Source organism: Procambarus clarkii, chromosome 59 (genome assembly GCF_040958095.1).
Source record: "Procambarus clarkii isolate CNS0578487 chromosome 59, FALCON_Pclarkii_2.0, whole genome shotgun sequence".
Lineage (NCBI taxonomy): Eukaryota > Metazoa > Arthropoda > Malacostraca > Decapoda > Cambaridae > Procambarus > Procambarus clarkii.
In genome coordinates, this window is record NC_091208.1 from 31,434,410 (window position 1) to 31,452,920 (window position 18,511).

General features: G+C 43.3%; 1 protein-coding gene and 1 long non-coding RNA gene across 3 annotated transcripts in view; one reads left to right on the forward strand and one right to left on the reverse strand.

Annotated features, from left to right (window-relative positions):
- LOC123768069 (protein C-mannosyl-transferase DPY19L3) overlaps positions 1 to 18,511 on the forward strand; it is a 273,308-nt gene that overhangs the window by 228,959 nt on the left and 25,838 nt on the right. For both annotated transcript variants that reach the window (XM_045758333.2, XM_069307073.1), the window contains 2 exons: positions 9,169 to 9,390; positions 18,078 to 18,242. In XM_045758333.2, the coding sequence (XP_045614289.2) occupies positions 9,169 to 9,390; positions 18,078 to 18,242 (387 nt within the window). The remainder of the gene's footprint in view (positions 1 to 9,168; positions 9,391 to 18,077; positions 18,243 to 18,511) is intronic.
- On the reverse strand, positions 14,819 to 15,534 carry LOC138353643 (uncharacterized). The gene is made up of 2 exons (XR_011223230.1): positions 15,200 to 15,534; positions 14,819 to 14,999 (listed from the first exon to the last, which is right to left on the reverse strand). It is a non-coding gene; the product is annotated as an uncharacterized lncRNA (long non-coding RNA).

Here is an 18,511-nt window from a genome sequence, read left to right on the forward strand (position 1 = left end):
CGTCGCCGATTCGTTTTGTTGGCTCTGTTGGGCTTATGGACTCCTGGCCATGGACGTCTTCGGGTCGGCGTGGTCTAGGCGTCGCCCGTTTTGTGGCGCCCTTCCCACCTGCGAGGTACTTCACGGTGGAGGCTTTCGGCAGGCCTGGTCGAGGTGGGGGGTACCTGTACCTCTTCTCCCGGTCCAGCTGTTGCTTCGGGTTCTGGCTCAGTTGCAGCTCATTCCCACGAGAACAGTCCTTATGGTTCCACTGTGGCCGGCCCGGCCTTCTTTTCAGACGCTGCTTGATAGGTGTCCGTACCCGGGGCGTTTTTCCTGAGGCTTCGCCTCTTTCAGCAGGCCGAATCGGTCCTGTCCGTGACTGGTTCGGCCTTCTCTTTGGCTCTTCGCGTCTGGTATTTTGACGCAGGTATCGCCATCTCTATGGTGTTCAGGTGGCTTTGTTGACGGTGTCCCACCTGCGAGCTTCGTCTTGGAGACTGTATGACGTTTATTACGTCTTCTCGCGTTTTGTTTCCCCTCCGGCCTGCTCATGAGTCGCCTGAGCCATCCTGGTACCTTGTTCAGGGTGCCTTCTTCTCTTCCCCTCAGTTTGTGGTAGCCCCTTCGGTTTCAGTTTCCTCCTCTTTGGTACTGGTGGTTAGCTTTATTGGTGTGCAGCCTTTCTCTGTCCTGGCGACGGTCGAGGACGGCTGCTTTCCGGAGGGGTTCTTGGGGTATTGGTACTTGTTTGGTTTGGCCTGGGGGGTGCATCCTGTGTTGTCCAGTTGTGCTTTTTGCTGTTGCCGGCGTACCATGCCTGGGGATGCGCTGTGGTTGATCCGGTTCCTTCGTTCCCTGTTTTCAGGGCTCGGGTCTCCCGGGTCGTCCGCAGTGTTTTCCTTCTTACTGCGGTCTGTCTTTGCGCCCGTGCTGTTCAGACGTTTGCAGCAATTGCTGCTGTGTTGGTGACGTCTCGGGCTCATTTTGGGCGCAGGGAATTGTGGGTCGCACAGGTTTTTGGCCGCCCATCCATGTGTGCGTCTGTTCTTGGGCGTTCTTGTTGCCTTGGGTCGCAGGTTTGCGTCCGGTTGTCTTGGCTTTGCGTTGCAGAGTTTGTGGCGGCCGCCTCCCGGGTTAGCCCTTTCTTTTCCTTCTCTTTGGGTATGAAGCTCCAGGGAGCCGTAGGGGCTCCCCACAGAAAACCAGCGTTGAATGTAATGAAACGCTATTTTCTGGGTGAGCCCCGGAGGCTCCCTGGAAACCCTCCCTCCCACCGGTCGGCGGTTTTTTCGCGTTGGTTGACGCTTAGCTTCCGAACTGGAGCTTGGCAGCCGGCGCGGTAGGTCCGGGGCTCCCCCCTCCCCCTCCCGGGGTGGGGAGGGCTGCGCGGACGATCGGCGCGGCAGTAAAGTGTGATGTTTGCTTGTTTGCTTGTTTCCTTGGGATTGTAGGGAGTTTTCTACCTCTCTGTTCGGTTTTTGTTGTAGTTTCTTACCATGTGGGGTTTGTTTTGTTACGCCTACCTTTCTGGGTGCCTAACCCCGGTCGATGGCAGATAAGGAAAACCCCCAACCATATGGGGTTTTCCAGGGCCATTGCTCCCTGAAACCTCTCTGAAGGGGCCAGGTTCTGGCGCTGGTCCCTGGTAGGTCTGAACTCCTTAGCTAATGTCCCGGTCTAACATAACACACATTAGCCCGATAAGCTCCAGGGAGCCTCCGGGGCTCACCCAGAAAATGGCGTTTCATTACATTCAACGCTGGTTTTTTGCCACACTTCCCTACCCTATTGCGGCTAAAATATGCCACCTACGATTTTTTTGTTATTTTTTCCGTGATCAGGGAACAAAAATGAACACTTCTATAAGACGAAAGAATTTTTTGGAATTTTTTTTTTTGTTGCGCCTGTGGGTGTGAATTCCATTTGGGCCCCTAGCGGTTTGAGGGTTAACAGTACCCTACCTGGGATAACCCTTAGCAGACCCGGTCTAGGGGCCCTGGGAAACCCCGCGGGGCGCTCAGGTCCAATGGATGTGACCCCTGAGCCCCCTCTCACTTTGTGCAAGTTTGTGGCTTGCTCTGTCCACTTGTCTTAGGGCAACACTCATTGTTTTTGCCTCCGTCATGCTGCCTGTTGGGTTGGTGGCACTTTCAACCCAGAGTCCTGCGAGCTTTGTTCCTTGTATGTGACTTAAATAATATAAATAAATAAATAAATTAATAAATGTTTATTCAGGTAAGGTACATACATACAAGAGGTTCTACAAAAATTGACAGATTTATATATAGAGCTAGTACATACAATGCCTAAAGCCACTATTACGCAAAGCGTTTCGGGCAGTAAAAACATTAAAGACTAAAACTTAATAGTAATTGAGATTAAAGTATAAAATGTGTTGAGAACAATTAAAAATAAAAATAAAAAAAGGGGGGAACATGGCAGAAAAAGCAGCACAAATACAAAAAGGTCGACAAACAGCGTTGTTTAAAAAAACAGACATGGGTTGACAATATAGGGGTAAAGTAGGTTACAGGGAATTTAATAGGTAGTGCTTAGTTTTATCTTAAACTGGTTGAGAGAGGTACAGTCTTTAACATGATTGGAAAGGTCATTCCACATTCTGGGTCCCATGATTTGTAGAGCATTTCTAGTTTGATTAAGTCGTACTCTTGGAATATCAAAACTGTATTTGTTTCTGGTGTGGTGCTCATGGGTTCTGTTACAAACTTCAATGAAGCTTTTGAGGTCAGGATTGGCATTACAGTTCAGCGTTTTATATATGTATAACACACATGAGAGAATGTGCAGTGACTTAATATCTAACATATTCAGAAATTTGAGTAGAGGTACTGAGTGATGTCTGGGGCCAGAGTTGGATATTGTCCTAATAGCAGCTTTGTGTTGAATAATTAGAGGACGTAAATGATTTTGGGTAGTAGAACCCCAAGCACAAATACCATAATTGAGATATGGATAGATGAGGGAGTAATAGAGCGTCACCAGGGCAGGGTGAGGTACATAATATCTGATCTTAGAAAGAATGCCAACAGTTTTTTAAACTTTTCTGTGGGGAGCCCCTACGGCTCCCTGGAGCTTATCAGGCTAATGTATGTTATATTAGACCGGGACATTAGCTAAGGAGTTCAGACCTACCAGGGACCAGCGCCAGAACCTGGCCCCTTCAGAGAGGTTTCAGGGAGCAATGGCACTGGAAAACCCCCTTGTGGTTGGGGTTTTCCTTATCTGCCATCGACCGGGGTCAGGCACCCAGAAAGGTAGGCATAACAAAACAAACCCCACATGGTAAAAAACTAAAACAAAAAACCGAACAGAGAGGTAGAAACTCCCTACAATCCCAAGGAAACAAGCAAACATCACACTTTACTGCCGTGCCGATCATCCGCGCAGTCCTCCCCGCCCCGAGAGGGGGAGGGGGGAGCCCCGGACCTCAATGCGCCTGCTGCCTAGCATCAGTTTGAAAGCTAAGCTTCAACTTCAACCGTTTTGTCTGTTTTGGGTCTGGGTCCTTGGGTTTGAGCTCAGGGTCCCTGTCTGTTATGCTTGCTCCCACACCTTGTCCCTTGGTTTTCGGTCTGTTTTGACTGTTTCCCTGGGGGTTCTGTCTGGGGCTGTGCTTTGCCTTTCTGTGGTGTATCTCCGCCGGCAAATGTGGCGGTTTGGGCTCCCCCTGGTTCGATTCCAGGTTCCTTTGGGTTCTTTGGTTTCGTTCTAGAGGTTTCTTCCTCTTGGGCCCCCTTTGTGGGTTCAGGGGACTTTGTTTCCTCGTGTGTGACCCGGTTCTGCCTTCTGGGGTTCCTGGGTCTTCCTGGCTTGCAGACTGATCTTTTTGGGTCTTGGCACGTGTTGTGGTCATGCTGGGACTTTGGGGTTTTGTTGTCGAGGTTGGCCTTTTGATACAGTTTTGTGCCTTCTTCGCCTGGCGGGCGTGGTACTCTCCGCCCACTGGTCGGCAGCTTGTAATTTTCTTTTCACGTGTAATTACCTAAGTGTGCGTGTGTGTGTGTGTACACCTGTGCAAGTACATGTGTACACTGTAATTACCTAAGTGTAATTACCTAAGTGTAGTTACAGGATGAGAGCTACGCTCGTGGTGTCCCGTCTTCCCAGCACTCTTTGTCATATAACGCTTTGAAACTACTGACGGTCTTGGCCTCCACCACCTTCTCACTTAACTTGTTCCAACCGTCTACCACTCTATTTGCGAAGGTGAATTTTCTTATATTTCTTCGGCATCTGTGTTTAGCTAGTTTAAATCTATGACCTCTTGTTCTTGAAATTCCAGGTCTCAGGAAGTCTTCCCTGTCGATTTTATCAATTCCTGTAACTATTTTGTATGTAGTGATCATATCACCTCTTTTTCTTCTGTCTTCTAGTTTTGGCATATTTAATGCTTCTAACCTCTCCTCGTAGCTCTTGCCCTTCAGTTCTGGGAGCCACTTAGTAGCATGTCTTTGCACCTTTTCCAGTTTGTTGATGTGCTTCTTAAGATATGGGCACCACACAACAGCTGCATATTCTAGCTTTGGCCTAACAAAAGTCATGAACAATTTCTTTAGTATATCGCCATCCATGTATTTAAATGCAATTCTGAAGTTAGAAAGCATAGCATAGGCTCCTTGCACAATATTCTTTATGTGGTCCTCAGGTGATAGTTTTCTATCTAGAACCACTCCTAGATCTCTTTCTTTATCAGAATTCTTTAAAGATTTCTCACATAATATATAGGTTGTGTGGGGTCTATGTTCTCCTATTCCACATTCCATAACATGACATTTATTAACATTAAATTCCATTTGCCAAGTGGTGCTCCATATACTTATTTTGTCCAGGTCTTCTTGAAGGGCATGACAGTTATCTAAATTTCTTATCCTTCCTATTATCTTAGCATCATCAGCAAACATGTTCATATAATTCTGTATACCAACTGGTAGATCATTTATGTACACAATAAACATCACTGGTGCAAGAACTGAACCCTGTGGTACTCCACTTGTGACATTTCTCCATTCTGATACATTGCCTCTGATTACTGCCCTCATTTTTCTATCAGTCAGAAAATTTTTCATCCATGATAGAAGCTTACCTGTCACCCCTCCAATATTTTCCAGTTTCCAGAACAACCTCTTATGTGGAACTCTGTCGAAAGCCTTTTTTAGGTCCAGATAGATGCAGTCAACCCAACCATCTCTTTCCTGTAATATCTGTGTGGCTCGATCATAGAAACTGAGTAAATTCGATACACAGGATCTTCCAGATCGAAAACCATACTGTCTGTCTGATATTATATCATTTCTCTCTAGGTGTTCTACCCATTTAGTTTTGATTAGTTTTTCCAATACTTTCACTATTACACTTGTCAATGATACAGGTCTATAATTGAGGGGGTCTTCCCTGCTGCCACTTTTGTAGATTGGAACTATGTTAGCCTGTTTCCACCCGTCTGCTACGATTCCTGTACACAGGGATGCCTGAAAGATCAGGTGAAGTGGAATGCTGAGCTCAGATGCACATTCTCTCAGAACCCATGGTGAAACGCCATCTGGGCCAGCTGCTTTGTTCTTACCGAGCTCCTTGAGCATTTTTTCCACTTCGTCTCTAGACACCTCTATGTGTTCTATGTTGTTCTCTGGAATTCTTATTGTATCTGGTTCCCTAAAGATTTCATTTTGTACAAACACACTTTGGAACTTTTCGTTTAGTGTTTCACACATTTCCTTTTCATCTTCCGTGAATCTATTTCCCATTTTCAACCTCTGAATATTATCCTTTACCTGCAATTTGTTGTTTATGAATTTATAGAATAGACCTGGTTCTGTTTTACATTTGTCCGCAATCCCTTTTTCAAAATTTCTTTCTGCCTCTCTCCTCACTGCCGTGTAGTTGTTTCTCGCATCTTTGTATCGCTGGTATGTTTGGGGGTTCGGCCTCTTCCTGTATTGATTCCATTTTTGTGTCTTTCGGTCTCTAGCCCTCTCGCAATTTCTATTGAACCAATCCTGTTTCCTAGTTCTGCATCTCTGTTTTGGTATAAATTTTTTTGTGCCTTTATCATATATTTCACAAAACTTGCCATACATCTCATTCACTTCCTTGCCTAGCATCAAGTCTGTCCAATTATACTCACTAAAAAAATTTCTAAGGTCACCATAATGTCCTCTCCTGAAGTCTGGTTTTGCAACTGCTTCAACCTCCTTATTTTCTTCCAGCTTATAACGCATTGCATACTTTATTCCCAAAAAGACATGGTCACTTTTACCCAAGGGAGGAAGGTACTGAATGTCAAATATCTCTTCCTCCTTCCTGGTAAATATCAAATCTAGCATGTGTGTGTGCACATGTGTATGTGCATATGCACATGTGTGTAACATACCTTGTGTGTATGTGTATATATATAATATATATGTATATATGTGTATATATACTTTTTCTTTTGGAAGGGGCTCTGTTCCCTTCTCTGTTGACTGGGTGCTGGGGGAGCAGCTTGCTCTGCTGACTCTCGCATGGTCCTGCCGTTAGTGGGCGCTTTTGGTTGTCTTCCGGCCTCTGGTGGCGGCGGTGGACAGCTTCTCCCCCTTTGGGGGGTTCGGGGCTGGCGGGGTGGGTTTCTTCCCCTGCGCTTCGTCATGTCATCTTCGTGGGTGCATTGGGCGTGGTCGATCCGCCCCATCCTTCTGGGGTTCCCGTCTGCTCTATGAAGACATGGGCGCTTTCCCGCGGCTCCGCCTCTTTCGGCAGGTCGGACCGGTCCTGTGCGTGACTGGTTCGGCCTTCTCCTTGACTCTTTTTTTGATGCGGGTATCACCATCTCTGTGGTGTTCAGGTGGCTTTGTTGATGGTGTCCCACCTGCGAGCTTCGTCTCGGTGACAGTATGACGTTTCTGGTGTTTTTATGCACTTTTTCTTGTTCTTTGTAGGTTGTCTTCTCTTTCACATCGGGTTGTCTTGTCCTTTCTTGGGTTTTCAGGACTACAGTTTTGATGTTTCTTACTGTCGCCTCGTTTTGTGCGGCGCAGGCGAAGCCGCTCCGGCTTGTGTTCGGGGTGGACGTCACATCTGCCCTGTTTCGTACGCTTTCTCGTGTTTTGTTTCACCTCCAGCTTGCTCATGCGTCGCCTGAGCCGTCCTGGTCCTTGATCAGGGTGCCTTCTTATCTTCTCCTCAGTTTGTGGTAGCACCTTCGGTTCAGGTTTCTGCTCTTTGGTATTGGTGGTAGGTTTGTACATTTGCAGCCTTTCTCTGTCCTTCTGGCAACAGTCGAGACGGGTGCTTTCTGGAGGGGTTCTTGGGTTATTGATGCTTGATTGGTTCAGCCAGGGGTGCGTCCTGTATTGTCCGGTTGCGCTTTTTTTGTCGTTACCTGCGTACCATGTCTGGGGATGCGCTTTGGGTTGATCCGGTTCCCCTCATTCCCTGTTTCAGGGTTCGGGTCTCCCAGGTCGTCCGCAGAGTTTTTAAGTGTTCCAGCCTGCGGTCTGTCCTTGCGCCCGTGCTGTTCGGACATTTGCAGCTTTTGCTGCTGTGTTGGTGACGTCTAGGGCTCATTTCGGGCGCAGGGATTTGAGGGTCGCACAGGTTCGTGGCTACCCATTCTTTATGCGCGTCTGCTCCTGTGCGTTCTTGTTGCCTTGGGTCACAGGTTACAGCCTGTTGTCTCGGCTTCGTGTTGCGGAGTTTATGGCGGCCGCCTCCCGGGCCAGCCCTTTCTTTTCCTTCTCTTTGGGTATGAAGCTCCAGGGAGCCATAGGGGCTCCCCACAGAAAACCAGCGTTGAATGTAATGAAACGCCATTTTCTGGGTTAGCCCAGGAGGCTCCCTGGCAACCCTCCCTCCCACCGGTCGGCAATTTTTTCACATTGGTTGAAGCTTAGCTTTCAAACTGATGCTAGGCAGCCTGCGTGTTGAGGTCCGGGGTTACCCCTCCCCTTCTTGGGGCGGGGAGGACTGCGCGAATGATCGGCGCGGCAGTAAAGTGTGATGTTTGCTTGTTTGCTTGTTTCCTTGGGATTGTAGGGAGTTTCTACCTCTGTTCGGTTTTCTGTTTTAGTTTTTTACCATGTAAGGTTTGTTTTGTTATGCCTACCTTTCTGGGTGCCTAACCCCGGTCGATGGCAGATAAGGAAAGCCCCAACCATAAGGGGGTTTTCCAGGGCCATTGCTCCCTGAAACCTCTCTGAAGGGGCCAGGTTCTGGCACTAGTCCCTGGTAGGTCTGAACTCCTTAGCTAATGTCCCAGTCTAATATAACATACATTAGCCTGATAAGCTCCAGGGAGCCTCCGGGGCTCGCCCAGAAAATGACATTTTGCTACATTCAACGCTGGTTTTTTGGCTGTTGCTGAGGCAACTACATTTGTTTTCGCCGTTTGAGTTTCCCTGGTAGCAGGAGGCAATTTTGCTGGCACTGTGGATTGCACAATCTTACTAAGGCATGCTGAGGTCAGCTTTCTGAGCCTCCAGTGAGCTGGGTTGGCCTAATTATCCTCGTTTCATGGTCCATATGACTCTGTTCCCTTGTAAGGGCACAAGCTTGTAAGCAGTACCCTAGAGAACAAACTCACGAAACCCGTCCTTACTTTCTTATATACAGTATAGGTATGTTACTTTAAACTAGGGATGTAGAGTCAATATGCATTAATAAATACTTCAAACACAAGAATGACCAGGTGGAACCAGTACCATATTTTTTATATTTTTGCATTGGCGGGATTCAAGAAACAATCAAAGTGCGTGCATTTCATTTATTTAGACACAGGAAAAGGGATAACACACTAACAAGGACAAATCTCTCACTCACCTGATTAACGATTACAGTTCCAGTCACTTGGATATAAACGGAGGTCAATAACCTCACACAGCGAGGTGAGTACCTCACGAGCACACACCACACAACCTGTGTGTGAAGAATCTCGCCCCTCTCTCGTGGAATCCAGGGATGCTCCTCTCAAGAAAACTCACTGGAAAACTTTACACGCAGAATCATACTCGCTTACTAATACATATTATCGAACACAAATGAAATATAAAAATTAACACAAATAAAACAAACTGGTATTTTAGCTAAGAGAAACATTTGCATTAATGACAACAAAAACTAAACTTTATATACTAGTCATTAAAATTTAATTGGCATTTATATAACTTTATATATTGTATGGTATTCTTTCAGTATTGGGGCAAGATGTCATCAGAACTATGGCCAGAAGAGATGTATGAATTTTGGGATCCTGACACTGTGGAGCTGATGGAGTGGATCCAGTCTTACACACCTCCTGAGGCAGTATTTGCAGGCTCCATGCAGTTACTAGCAGGAGTGAAGTTATGCACAGGCCGACATATAACTAATCACCCACACTATGAAGACTCGTGGCTCAGACACCGAACACATCAGGTAAGGCCAGCTATCAGTACAGTACAACCTCTATTCAACGTGTCCCGATTCAACGAATCTCCAGCTAGTTCGCACACTTTTCAGGCCGGATTTACTCACCCGTTTTGACGAACAATGGTTCACTGAAGTGAGGGATGTTCGGATTTGCTCACGATATCGAGACAGAGTTCACAGACTGGTGGAAAAGTTTCCCATTCTATCACAGATTACAGTTAATAATTTGCTCATCTGACAAGTTCGATCACACAAGTGGACCACACAAGTGGACTGCACAAGTGGTCCACAAGTGGTCCACAAGTGGTCCACAAGTGGTCCACAAGCTTACGATGTTGGGACAGAGTTCACAGAGTGGTGGAAAACTTAACCATTCCATCATAGGTTACAATTAATAATTCCTTCATACGACAAGTTGGATCACACAAGTGGACCACACAAGTGGTCCACAAGTGGTCCACAAGCTTACGATGTTGGGACAGAGTTCACAGAGTGGTGTAAAACTGTCTCATTCTATCACAGATTACAATTAATCATTACTTCATAAGACAAGTTGGATCACACAAGTGGACCACACAACAAGTGAACCATATGAACCAAACACAAGCCAGAATGGTCCACACAACGAGTAAAGCATATTAACCAAACACCAGCCAGAGTGGTCCACACAAGTGAACGACTGAGTTTAAATGATTTTCGTTCACTGATTTGTGGTACACGTATCTTTGTAAATTAATTTAAAGACTGAAGCGTGAATAGCTAGCTAATGTGTTGAAATCTTCTTATACACATTTTCTGTGATGAAACAAGATGAGTGAGGGTGGACAGATAAGGGAATACTGTACTGTAAACCTCACTTTACAGTGAGGTTTCACTCACTTTCGTCTGTGTCGTCATAGTTCAGTGACCCATGACTTTGAACTTTTCAGATTAATAGATCATTTCTAAAACTGGTGTTTTAATAACTCTTTATTATCCTAATTGAACTAAACTAAATAAAACCAAAAATATACAGTAAATATGATAGATATTTGCTATTTGAGAAATTATTCATGTTATTGGTGGCACAACTCCAGTGTGAGTAGACGGGTCTAATACGTGTGCACACAACACCATGCGTGTTTTGTTCGATTTTGTCGCCAAAGTTCAGTGACCTATGGCTTCGAAATAATAAAATAATTTAATAAGTTCTAAAATAAGTATTTTTTATAGCTCTTATTATCGTAATAATGTTGCTAAACTAAATATATATAACCCAAAATTATATAATTTGATGTAAATCGATAATTTGAGAGAAGTTTATGTTACTAGATCTGGCTTAAACACCAACCTACTGTAGGGTGTACGTATAGACCTAGTCTGCGTTTGTACAGTATGCACCCAGTGCCCTTAGCTTTGTCTGTGATTAACGTACAGTATCCACTCAATTTAACGGCCTATATGGGGCTGTTCCCTGGTCGTTATTTCCGGAGCTCCGTTATTTCCGAAGTTAAGTCGGGTCAGGTAATTTTTCAAGTAACATTCAGGTAGGATATATTTTATACTGTATAACTAAAATTAAATAAAGTTCATTGTGTAATTGCGTTCCAATTTAATGCCACGCCGACGATTAAGCCAGCTGGTGGCTGCTGCATGGATGATGTGTGAACACGATCTGATCAAGTCCAGATGGGTGGGAAAAAATTAGTTCAAAATTGGTATTGCAAAATATTTCATGTATCAATCGGTGATTGTTAATATTTTCTCAATAAAATTTTAGCGATGCGTTTTGTTTTACCCTGAACAGTGCAGGTAATGTATTTTTAATGTTATGACACAGGCTGTGGCGGTCAGGCCATAACAATGGTGATCGAGCCTTGTCACTGAGAGCTAGCCAAGATGAAATATTATGAGCTCGCCTTTTCTCTGCTAATAATAGAATATACATTTGCAGAGATTAATATGTAGCTTTTGTTGAAAAAAACAATTAATATGTTGAAATACTATAATAAAATTGGTAAATTGACTTACTTTTAATGAAGCCGAAGATTACGAAGCTGTGAAGATTACGTCATCCTCTGCAGCGCTTGTTTTATATTGTTCAGTACTGTATACAGGGTACATACAGTATGTACACTTATTTTCAGGCATTCACTTCACACAACAGCTAGCTTTACTACTAATTCACATGAGTTCTAATTCTAATTCTAATTCACAATTGAAAATTATTTCTACTGTATATTTACACTGTACAGTATCTTTTTGTCAAGGCTTAAATAATCATTAACACTTACTGTACTCTATCAACACTTTTTACACTAATTTATATGTCTTTCAATCATATTTTATATCGTTAGTGGAGGCTACACGACTTTTGATGGGAATTCAGCATCAGCGGATGCAACATGGCTTGCAGAGCATTCGTTGCTGGCGGATGCTCCATGACTTGTCGATGGGAATTCAGCATCGGCGGGTGCAGCATATCTTGCAGAGCAATCGTTGCCGGCAGAGCCTGCACGAGTTGATAAACTCGATTTAAGGAGAGGTCACTAAACTTCAAAAAATTTTTAATGAGTGTAATTGGACAGACTTGTTCCTAAGCAGAGAAGTAAATGAAATGTATGCCAAATTTTTAAAAATATACGAGGAAGGCACACAAACATTCATACCAAAACAGAGATGCAGGGCCAGAAAACAGGATTGGTTCAACAGAAATTGTGAGAGGGCCAGAGACCAAAAGGCACAAAAATGGAATCAGTATAGGAGGAGGCCAAGCCCAAAACATACCAGCAATACAAAGATGCGAGAAACAACTATACGGCAGTAAGGAGAGAGGCAGAAAGAAATTTTGAAAAAGGGATAGCGGATAAATGTAAAACAGAACCGGGCCTATTCTACAAATTCATAAACAACAAATTGCAGGTAAAGGATAATATCCAGAGGTTGAAAATGGGAAACAGATTCACGGAAAATGAAAAGGAAATGTGTGAAACATTAAATGAAAAGTTCCAAAGTGTGTTTGTGCAAAATGAAATCTTCAGAGAACCAGACACAATAAGAATTCCAGGGAACAACATAGAGCGGATAGAGGTGTCTAGAGATGAAGTAGAAAATATACTAAAGGAGCTCAGTAAGAACAAAGCAGCTGGCCCAGATGGAGTTTCACCATGGGTTCTGAGAGAATGTGCATCTGAGCTCAGCATTCCACTACACCTGATCTTTCAGGCATCCCTGTGTACAGGAATCGTAGCAGATGTGTGGAAACAGGCTAACATAGTTCCAATCTACAAAAGTGGCAGCAGGGAAGGCCCCCTCAATTATAGACCTGTATCATTGACAAATGTAATAGTGAAAGTATTGGAAAAACTAATCAAAATTAAATGGGTAGAACACCTGGAGAGAAATTATATAATATCAGACAGACAGTATGGTTTTCGATCTGGAAGATCCTGTGTATTGAATTTACTCAGTTTCTATGATCGAGCCACAGAGATATTACAGGAAAGAGATGGTTGGGTTGACTGCATCTATCTGGACCTAAAAAAGGCTTTAGACAGAGTTCCACATAAGAGGTTGTTCTGGAAACTGGAAAATATTGGAGGGGTGACAGGTAAGCTTTTAACATGGATGAAAAATTTTCTGACTGATAGAAAAAAGAGGGCAGTAATCAGAGGTAATGTATCGGACTGGAGAAATGTCACAAGTGGAGTACCACAGGGCTCAGTTCTTGCACCAGTGATGTTTATTGTCTACATAAATGATCTACCAGTTGGTATACAGAATTATATGAACATGTTGGCTGATGATGCTAAGATAATAGGAAGGATAAGAAACTTAGATGATTGTCATGCCTTTCAAGATGACCTGGACAAAATAAGTACAGTGGTACCTCCCATAACGAATTTAATCCGTTCCATGTTCGTCATGTGAAACGGACGTCATACAAAACGAGTGTCCCCCATGTAACCAGTGTGATGCACTGTGTTTATTGTGAAATTTCCCTAGTGTGCATGACATCAAATGTTCCCCAAAATATAATTTTTCTTTGTAAAATGATAAATTACCGTCCCTGAACATGTCTATGTAAAAATAATTACCAAATTCCACTTACTTTGGCTGTGAGGGCGTGGACAAGGTGCGCTGTGACGTCATCAGGGGCTGGTCGCCCGTGTGTGAAGCTCCCAGACACGGTCGCGCAGGCCATTCAAGCACCGCGTGTTGCCACAAATATATTTTCAAATATTTTTCCTATGCATTTCCAATGCGGTTTTATTTGTTTCTTTTATCGTATATGATGCATATTTGTGACCTTTACAATATGTATACAGTAGAATGTTCATAATTTTCCATGAAACTGTGATACATGTGTCAGTAATGTGTCCACAATAAATGTTTATTGTCACAATATTACGTGGTAAAAATGCACTAATATTACAATATGTACAGTTTCACATACTATTTACACAGTAACACACTGTATTACACACTAAGTACTTTGGAGGTGCGTAATAGTCAACGAAGTAGTCCATGGTACACAGCGCGACTTTGCTCTCCTTGCACCAGCTACAGATAGATTTTTGTTTCCTGTTTCATCGTTCTGTGTGCTTGCAAATAATGCACTCGCGTGCACCCTTGGCTTTAGTACTTGTAGGTGGTATGTAGCCAAGCTTGTAAAGCATAAGGTAGTATTGAAACGATTATAGGAAAAGCTCAATTTGTAAGGTAGTCTTGAAAAGATCGCTTTGTAAGGTCCCACACAGGAAGAGATTCAGCTAGCCTCAAAGAGTGTCCATCAGTCAGGAAGAGATTCAGCTAGCCTCAAAGAGTGTCCATCAGTCAGGAAACGATTCAGGTATTCTTAAAAATATCAATGAACACCACCACCATGGAAGCCGCTAACACTGTTCATCTATGCTACTTGTATCAGATGCATCATCACTGAACGCAGAAAACGATTCATCTATGTATCATCTATATACATTAGAGATGGCAAGGGTGGGGCTCAGAGCTACACCTGGATACGCTCGCTGTATCATCCTCATAGGTGCTGTATCACAGGCATCCGACCGTTGTGTTAAGCCCTTATTGCGCCTAGCTTCACCAATGTTATGACCCTTATGTTCTTCAAACAATAGGGTCTGAATTGCACTGACTGAGTACAGTCTTTCAACACCGTGTGGGACAGGTGTTTGAGAGCCAGAGGCATGTGTGCTACAAATGGTTGCTCACGCACTACTAACCCAGCCAGCAGCCCTTGTCTTTCATATTCGTTATAGCAAAAGGTTCGTTCAGTGTTTGTTGGGTAGGCTGCTCCATTATGACAATCTTTCTTTGTTTCAAATGTGTTCCATTTGTTTTGTATTTATCACTTACGTCTCAATAATGGAGCAGCCTACCCGACAAACACTGAACGAACCTTTATGACATTTGTCCATTTTTCAAATTGTTTCAACAGTTCTTTTATTTTTCGTTTTTTTTTTTTTATTTTAAGAAACATGGAGCAGTCGACCTGTAGACCACCGAACGAACATTTTTGACATTTGTACTGGTTTTCAAAATTCTTCATATTTTTTATTATTTACGTTTTTTGTATGTAAGAAACATGGAGCAGCCTACCTGCCGACCACCGAACGAACCTTTTGCTATAAGACAAAGGAAAAATAAATATTGAACACATTTGAAGAAAGGAAAATGTCATAATGGTTTACTCAGTGTATGTAAGGTAGGCTTCTCCATTATTGAGACGTAAATGACAAATAAAAAACAAATGGAACACATTTGAAACAAAGAAAGATTGTTATAATGGAGCAGCCTACCTGCCGAACACCGAACGAACTTTTTTGACATTTGTTGTATATCAGATATTTCATTTCTTTTTTCCTACAAAAACGTCAATGCTTTGCAACATCTCAGCAGTCACCCTTTTATATCCCAGCATCATTAGCATCTTTAAACAAGAACAACATAATTTATGTGCATCGTCGGAGGCATCTAAGAATGTGCAAGCAGCAGCGCGACCCCACCATGTGGTGTTGACGTTACTCAAACCAGGGTTCGTCATACGGGACGATTTGACGCCGATCGGGCCGTTCGTTACCCAAAATATTCGTCTTTTGGGGCAATCGTTATGCGAGGTACCACTGTATATGGAGCACCTCTTGGCAAATGGATTTTAATGTAAATAAATGCCATGTTTTGGAATGTGGAATAGGAGAACATAGACCCCACACAACCTATATATTATGTAAGAAATCTTTAAAGAATTCTGATAAAGAAAGAGATCTAGGGGTGGTTCTAGATAGAAAACTATCACCTGAGGACCACATAAAGAATATTGTGCGAGGAGCCTATGCCACGCTTTCTAACTTCAGAATTGCTTTTAAATACATGGATGGCAATATACTAAAGAAATTGTTCACGACTTGTTAGGCCAAAGCTAGAATATGCAGCGGTTGTGTGGTGCCCATATCTTAAGAAGCACATCAACAAACTGGAAAAGGTGCAAAGATATGCTACTAAGTGGCTCCCAGAACTGAAGGGCAAGAGCTACGAGGAGAGGTTAGAGGCATTAAATTAGAAGTTCCAAAACTAGAAGACAGAAGAAAGAGAGGTGATATGATCACTACATACAAAATAGTAACAGGAATTGATAAAATCGATAGGGAAGATTTCCTGAGACCTGGAACTTTAAGAACAAGAGGTCATAGATTTAAACTAGCTAAACACAGATGCCAAAGAAATATAAGGAAATTCACTTTCGCAAACAGAGTGGTAGACGGTTGGAACAAGTTAGGTGAGAAGGTGGTGGAGGCCAAGACCGTCAGTAGTTTCAAAGCGTTATATGACAAAGAGTGCGGGGAAGACGGGACACCACGAGCGTAGCTCTCATCCTGTAACTACACCTTGGTAATTACACTTAGGTAATTACTCGTTGCCAGCAGATGCTGCATGACTTGTTGAATTCCCAATGGGTGCTTTCATGAACCGTTGAAATCATGAATTTGTCTATTTTTGTCTGAATCTGATTTTCTCTGGCTAATATTCTGAGACATTGCTCTCAGCCGCGCAAGTTCACAGTAAACAATGCGGTCACATGGCCAGGCACAGTACATTCTAGGTCCGTGGGAAAAACCTATTGCCTATACTATAAAAGGTATTTAATAAGAAAACAAAGAATTTTGCTTAATTAACACTTTCGTGCACCCAGCGCGCCACCCCTCAACTGTGCGTAGTGGGACCCAGCGTTTCACGGTAGCGCGCCTTAATTCTGAAAAGGTGTATACTCTCTTCAACTTTGTCACCTCAATTCTCGTCCTACGAGATTAAATTTGGTATCATTGTGTTCGCAATAGAATTCTCTACAGCACTAAATGCATATAAACTCCAAAAGCCCGGCTAATTACCTGCAGCAAACAGAGAAAGTGCGAACGAGTTATCCAGGAGCGCGCAAAAGCGATAAAATGTGTTCACTCTTTTCACTCTGGTCACTTCAATTTTCGTCCTAGGTCTTTCATTTTGGTATCAATGGGTTCACAATAGAATTCTCTAGAGGAATAGTAGCATATAAAATAAAAAACCTGGTCACGCTCCATCCGCCGACGAGTTGAAGACGGGCCACACGTTAGCCGTGAGTGAGCGCCCAGACACCTTCCAGCTACACTCCTAATTCCTGCCCACAAATGTTTAGTATTTTTACCGGTTGCTAATCTCAATTTTCGTGTTACAGCGCTCATTTAGGCATGAAATTGTTCCTAATAGAATGCTTTGGATGGATATGTGCATATAAGGGCCAATTGAAGAACAATATTGCCAGTACAATATGCGAAAGTATGAAAAAAAATATACAAAATAATACAACTTTTTGTACTTACCACCTCAGTGTTGTGTGTTGAACATGACATGGGTTGAACATTTGTTTTATCCACTCCACCTGCTCCTGGAAAATGTTTCCTGCAGGGTCAACCCATGTTTTGTATAGGTGGAGTGGATGGTGGGCAAGCATTACTGCTTATCGGCCCAGAATTTTCTCTTTCGATGGTATCTGTTGTAGCATGGTGCAGGACACAATGCCACATCACACGTCTTGCACTTATAGTGTGTGTCCTTCCTTTTACCCGACAATTTTGCACACACGACACCTCAGACGACTTCCTCAGGCCAGTTACTAGACTTATAGAACAATAGTGCAGCAAGGACTTGTTCATGGAAATGGAGTAATGTCAGTTTCCTTCTATCTGTTGTGTAGTAGTTGTACATCACAAAAGCACTGCAGATAGCCATTTGCACAAAATAGAAGGTAATTCTGTTCATCCATTTGTGAGTTTTCCTTGTGAAGTGATAATATTTGATCATATGGTCAAAGTGATCAACACCTTTCATGTTTGTATTGTAGTCACAGATTGCATTCGGCTTGTTGACAGTTACCTGCTGCACTGAGGTTGTTCCATCATGATAGGCGCGCATTTTAAAACCAGTCCCAAATAAATTGATAAAAACCTGATTTTTGGCAATTATTTTAGTGGACGACGCAGCATTGCATCATCACCGAGATTACCGACAGTAAACGGATGACGCAATGCTTCTTCGTCACCGGACGAAAGTGTTAAATTAATAGTGAAGGCATAACATATAATGTGAATAACAGTGCTGACTCCTGTCATCACTGCTAAGAGTTACTCCTGTAATTCTAGTGACCATGCTGCTTATATTTCCAGATTTATCAAATATATGGTCGAGAAGCTCCTGATGTTGTATATAATGCGTTGAAGACTGCTGGAGCAACACACATTATCCTGGAGGACAGCATTTGCTTTGTTCCTCCTGATGACAAACACCCTTTCTGCAGACTTACAGATATTGTTGACCTTCACAATAGGCATGTAAGTTGCTTTTCAATGTTATTCATATGACTACCTTGAAAGTATATAAACACACTGAAACCTTGGTACTCAAACTTAATTGGTTCCTGAAGGGGGGTCGAGTGCAGATCTGCTTGAGAACTAAACAATTTTCTGGGGGGAGCCCCGTCGGCTCCCCAGAGCTATCCAGGCTGAATGGATATGTATAACTTTTTGGCATCAGTCAATGCATGGAGTTCTTGCCTACCGGGGACCACGAGCCAGAACCTGGCCCCCTCTAGAGAGGCACG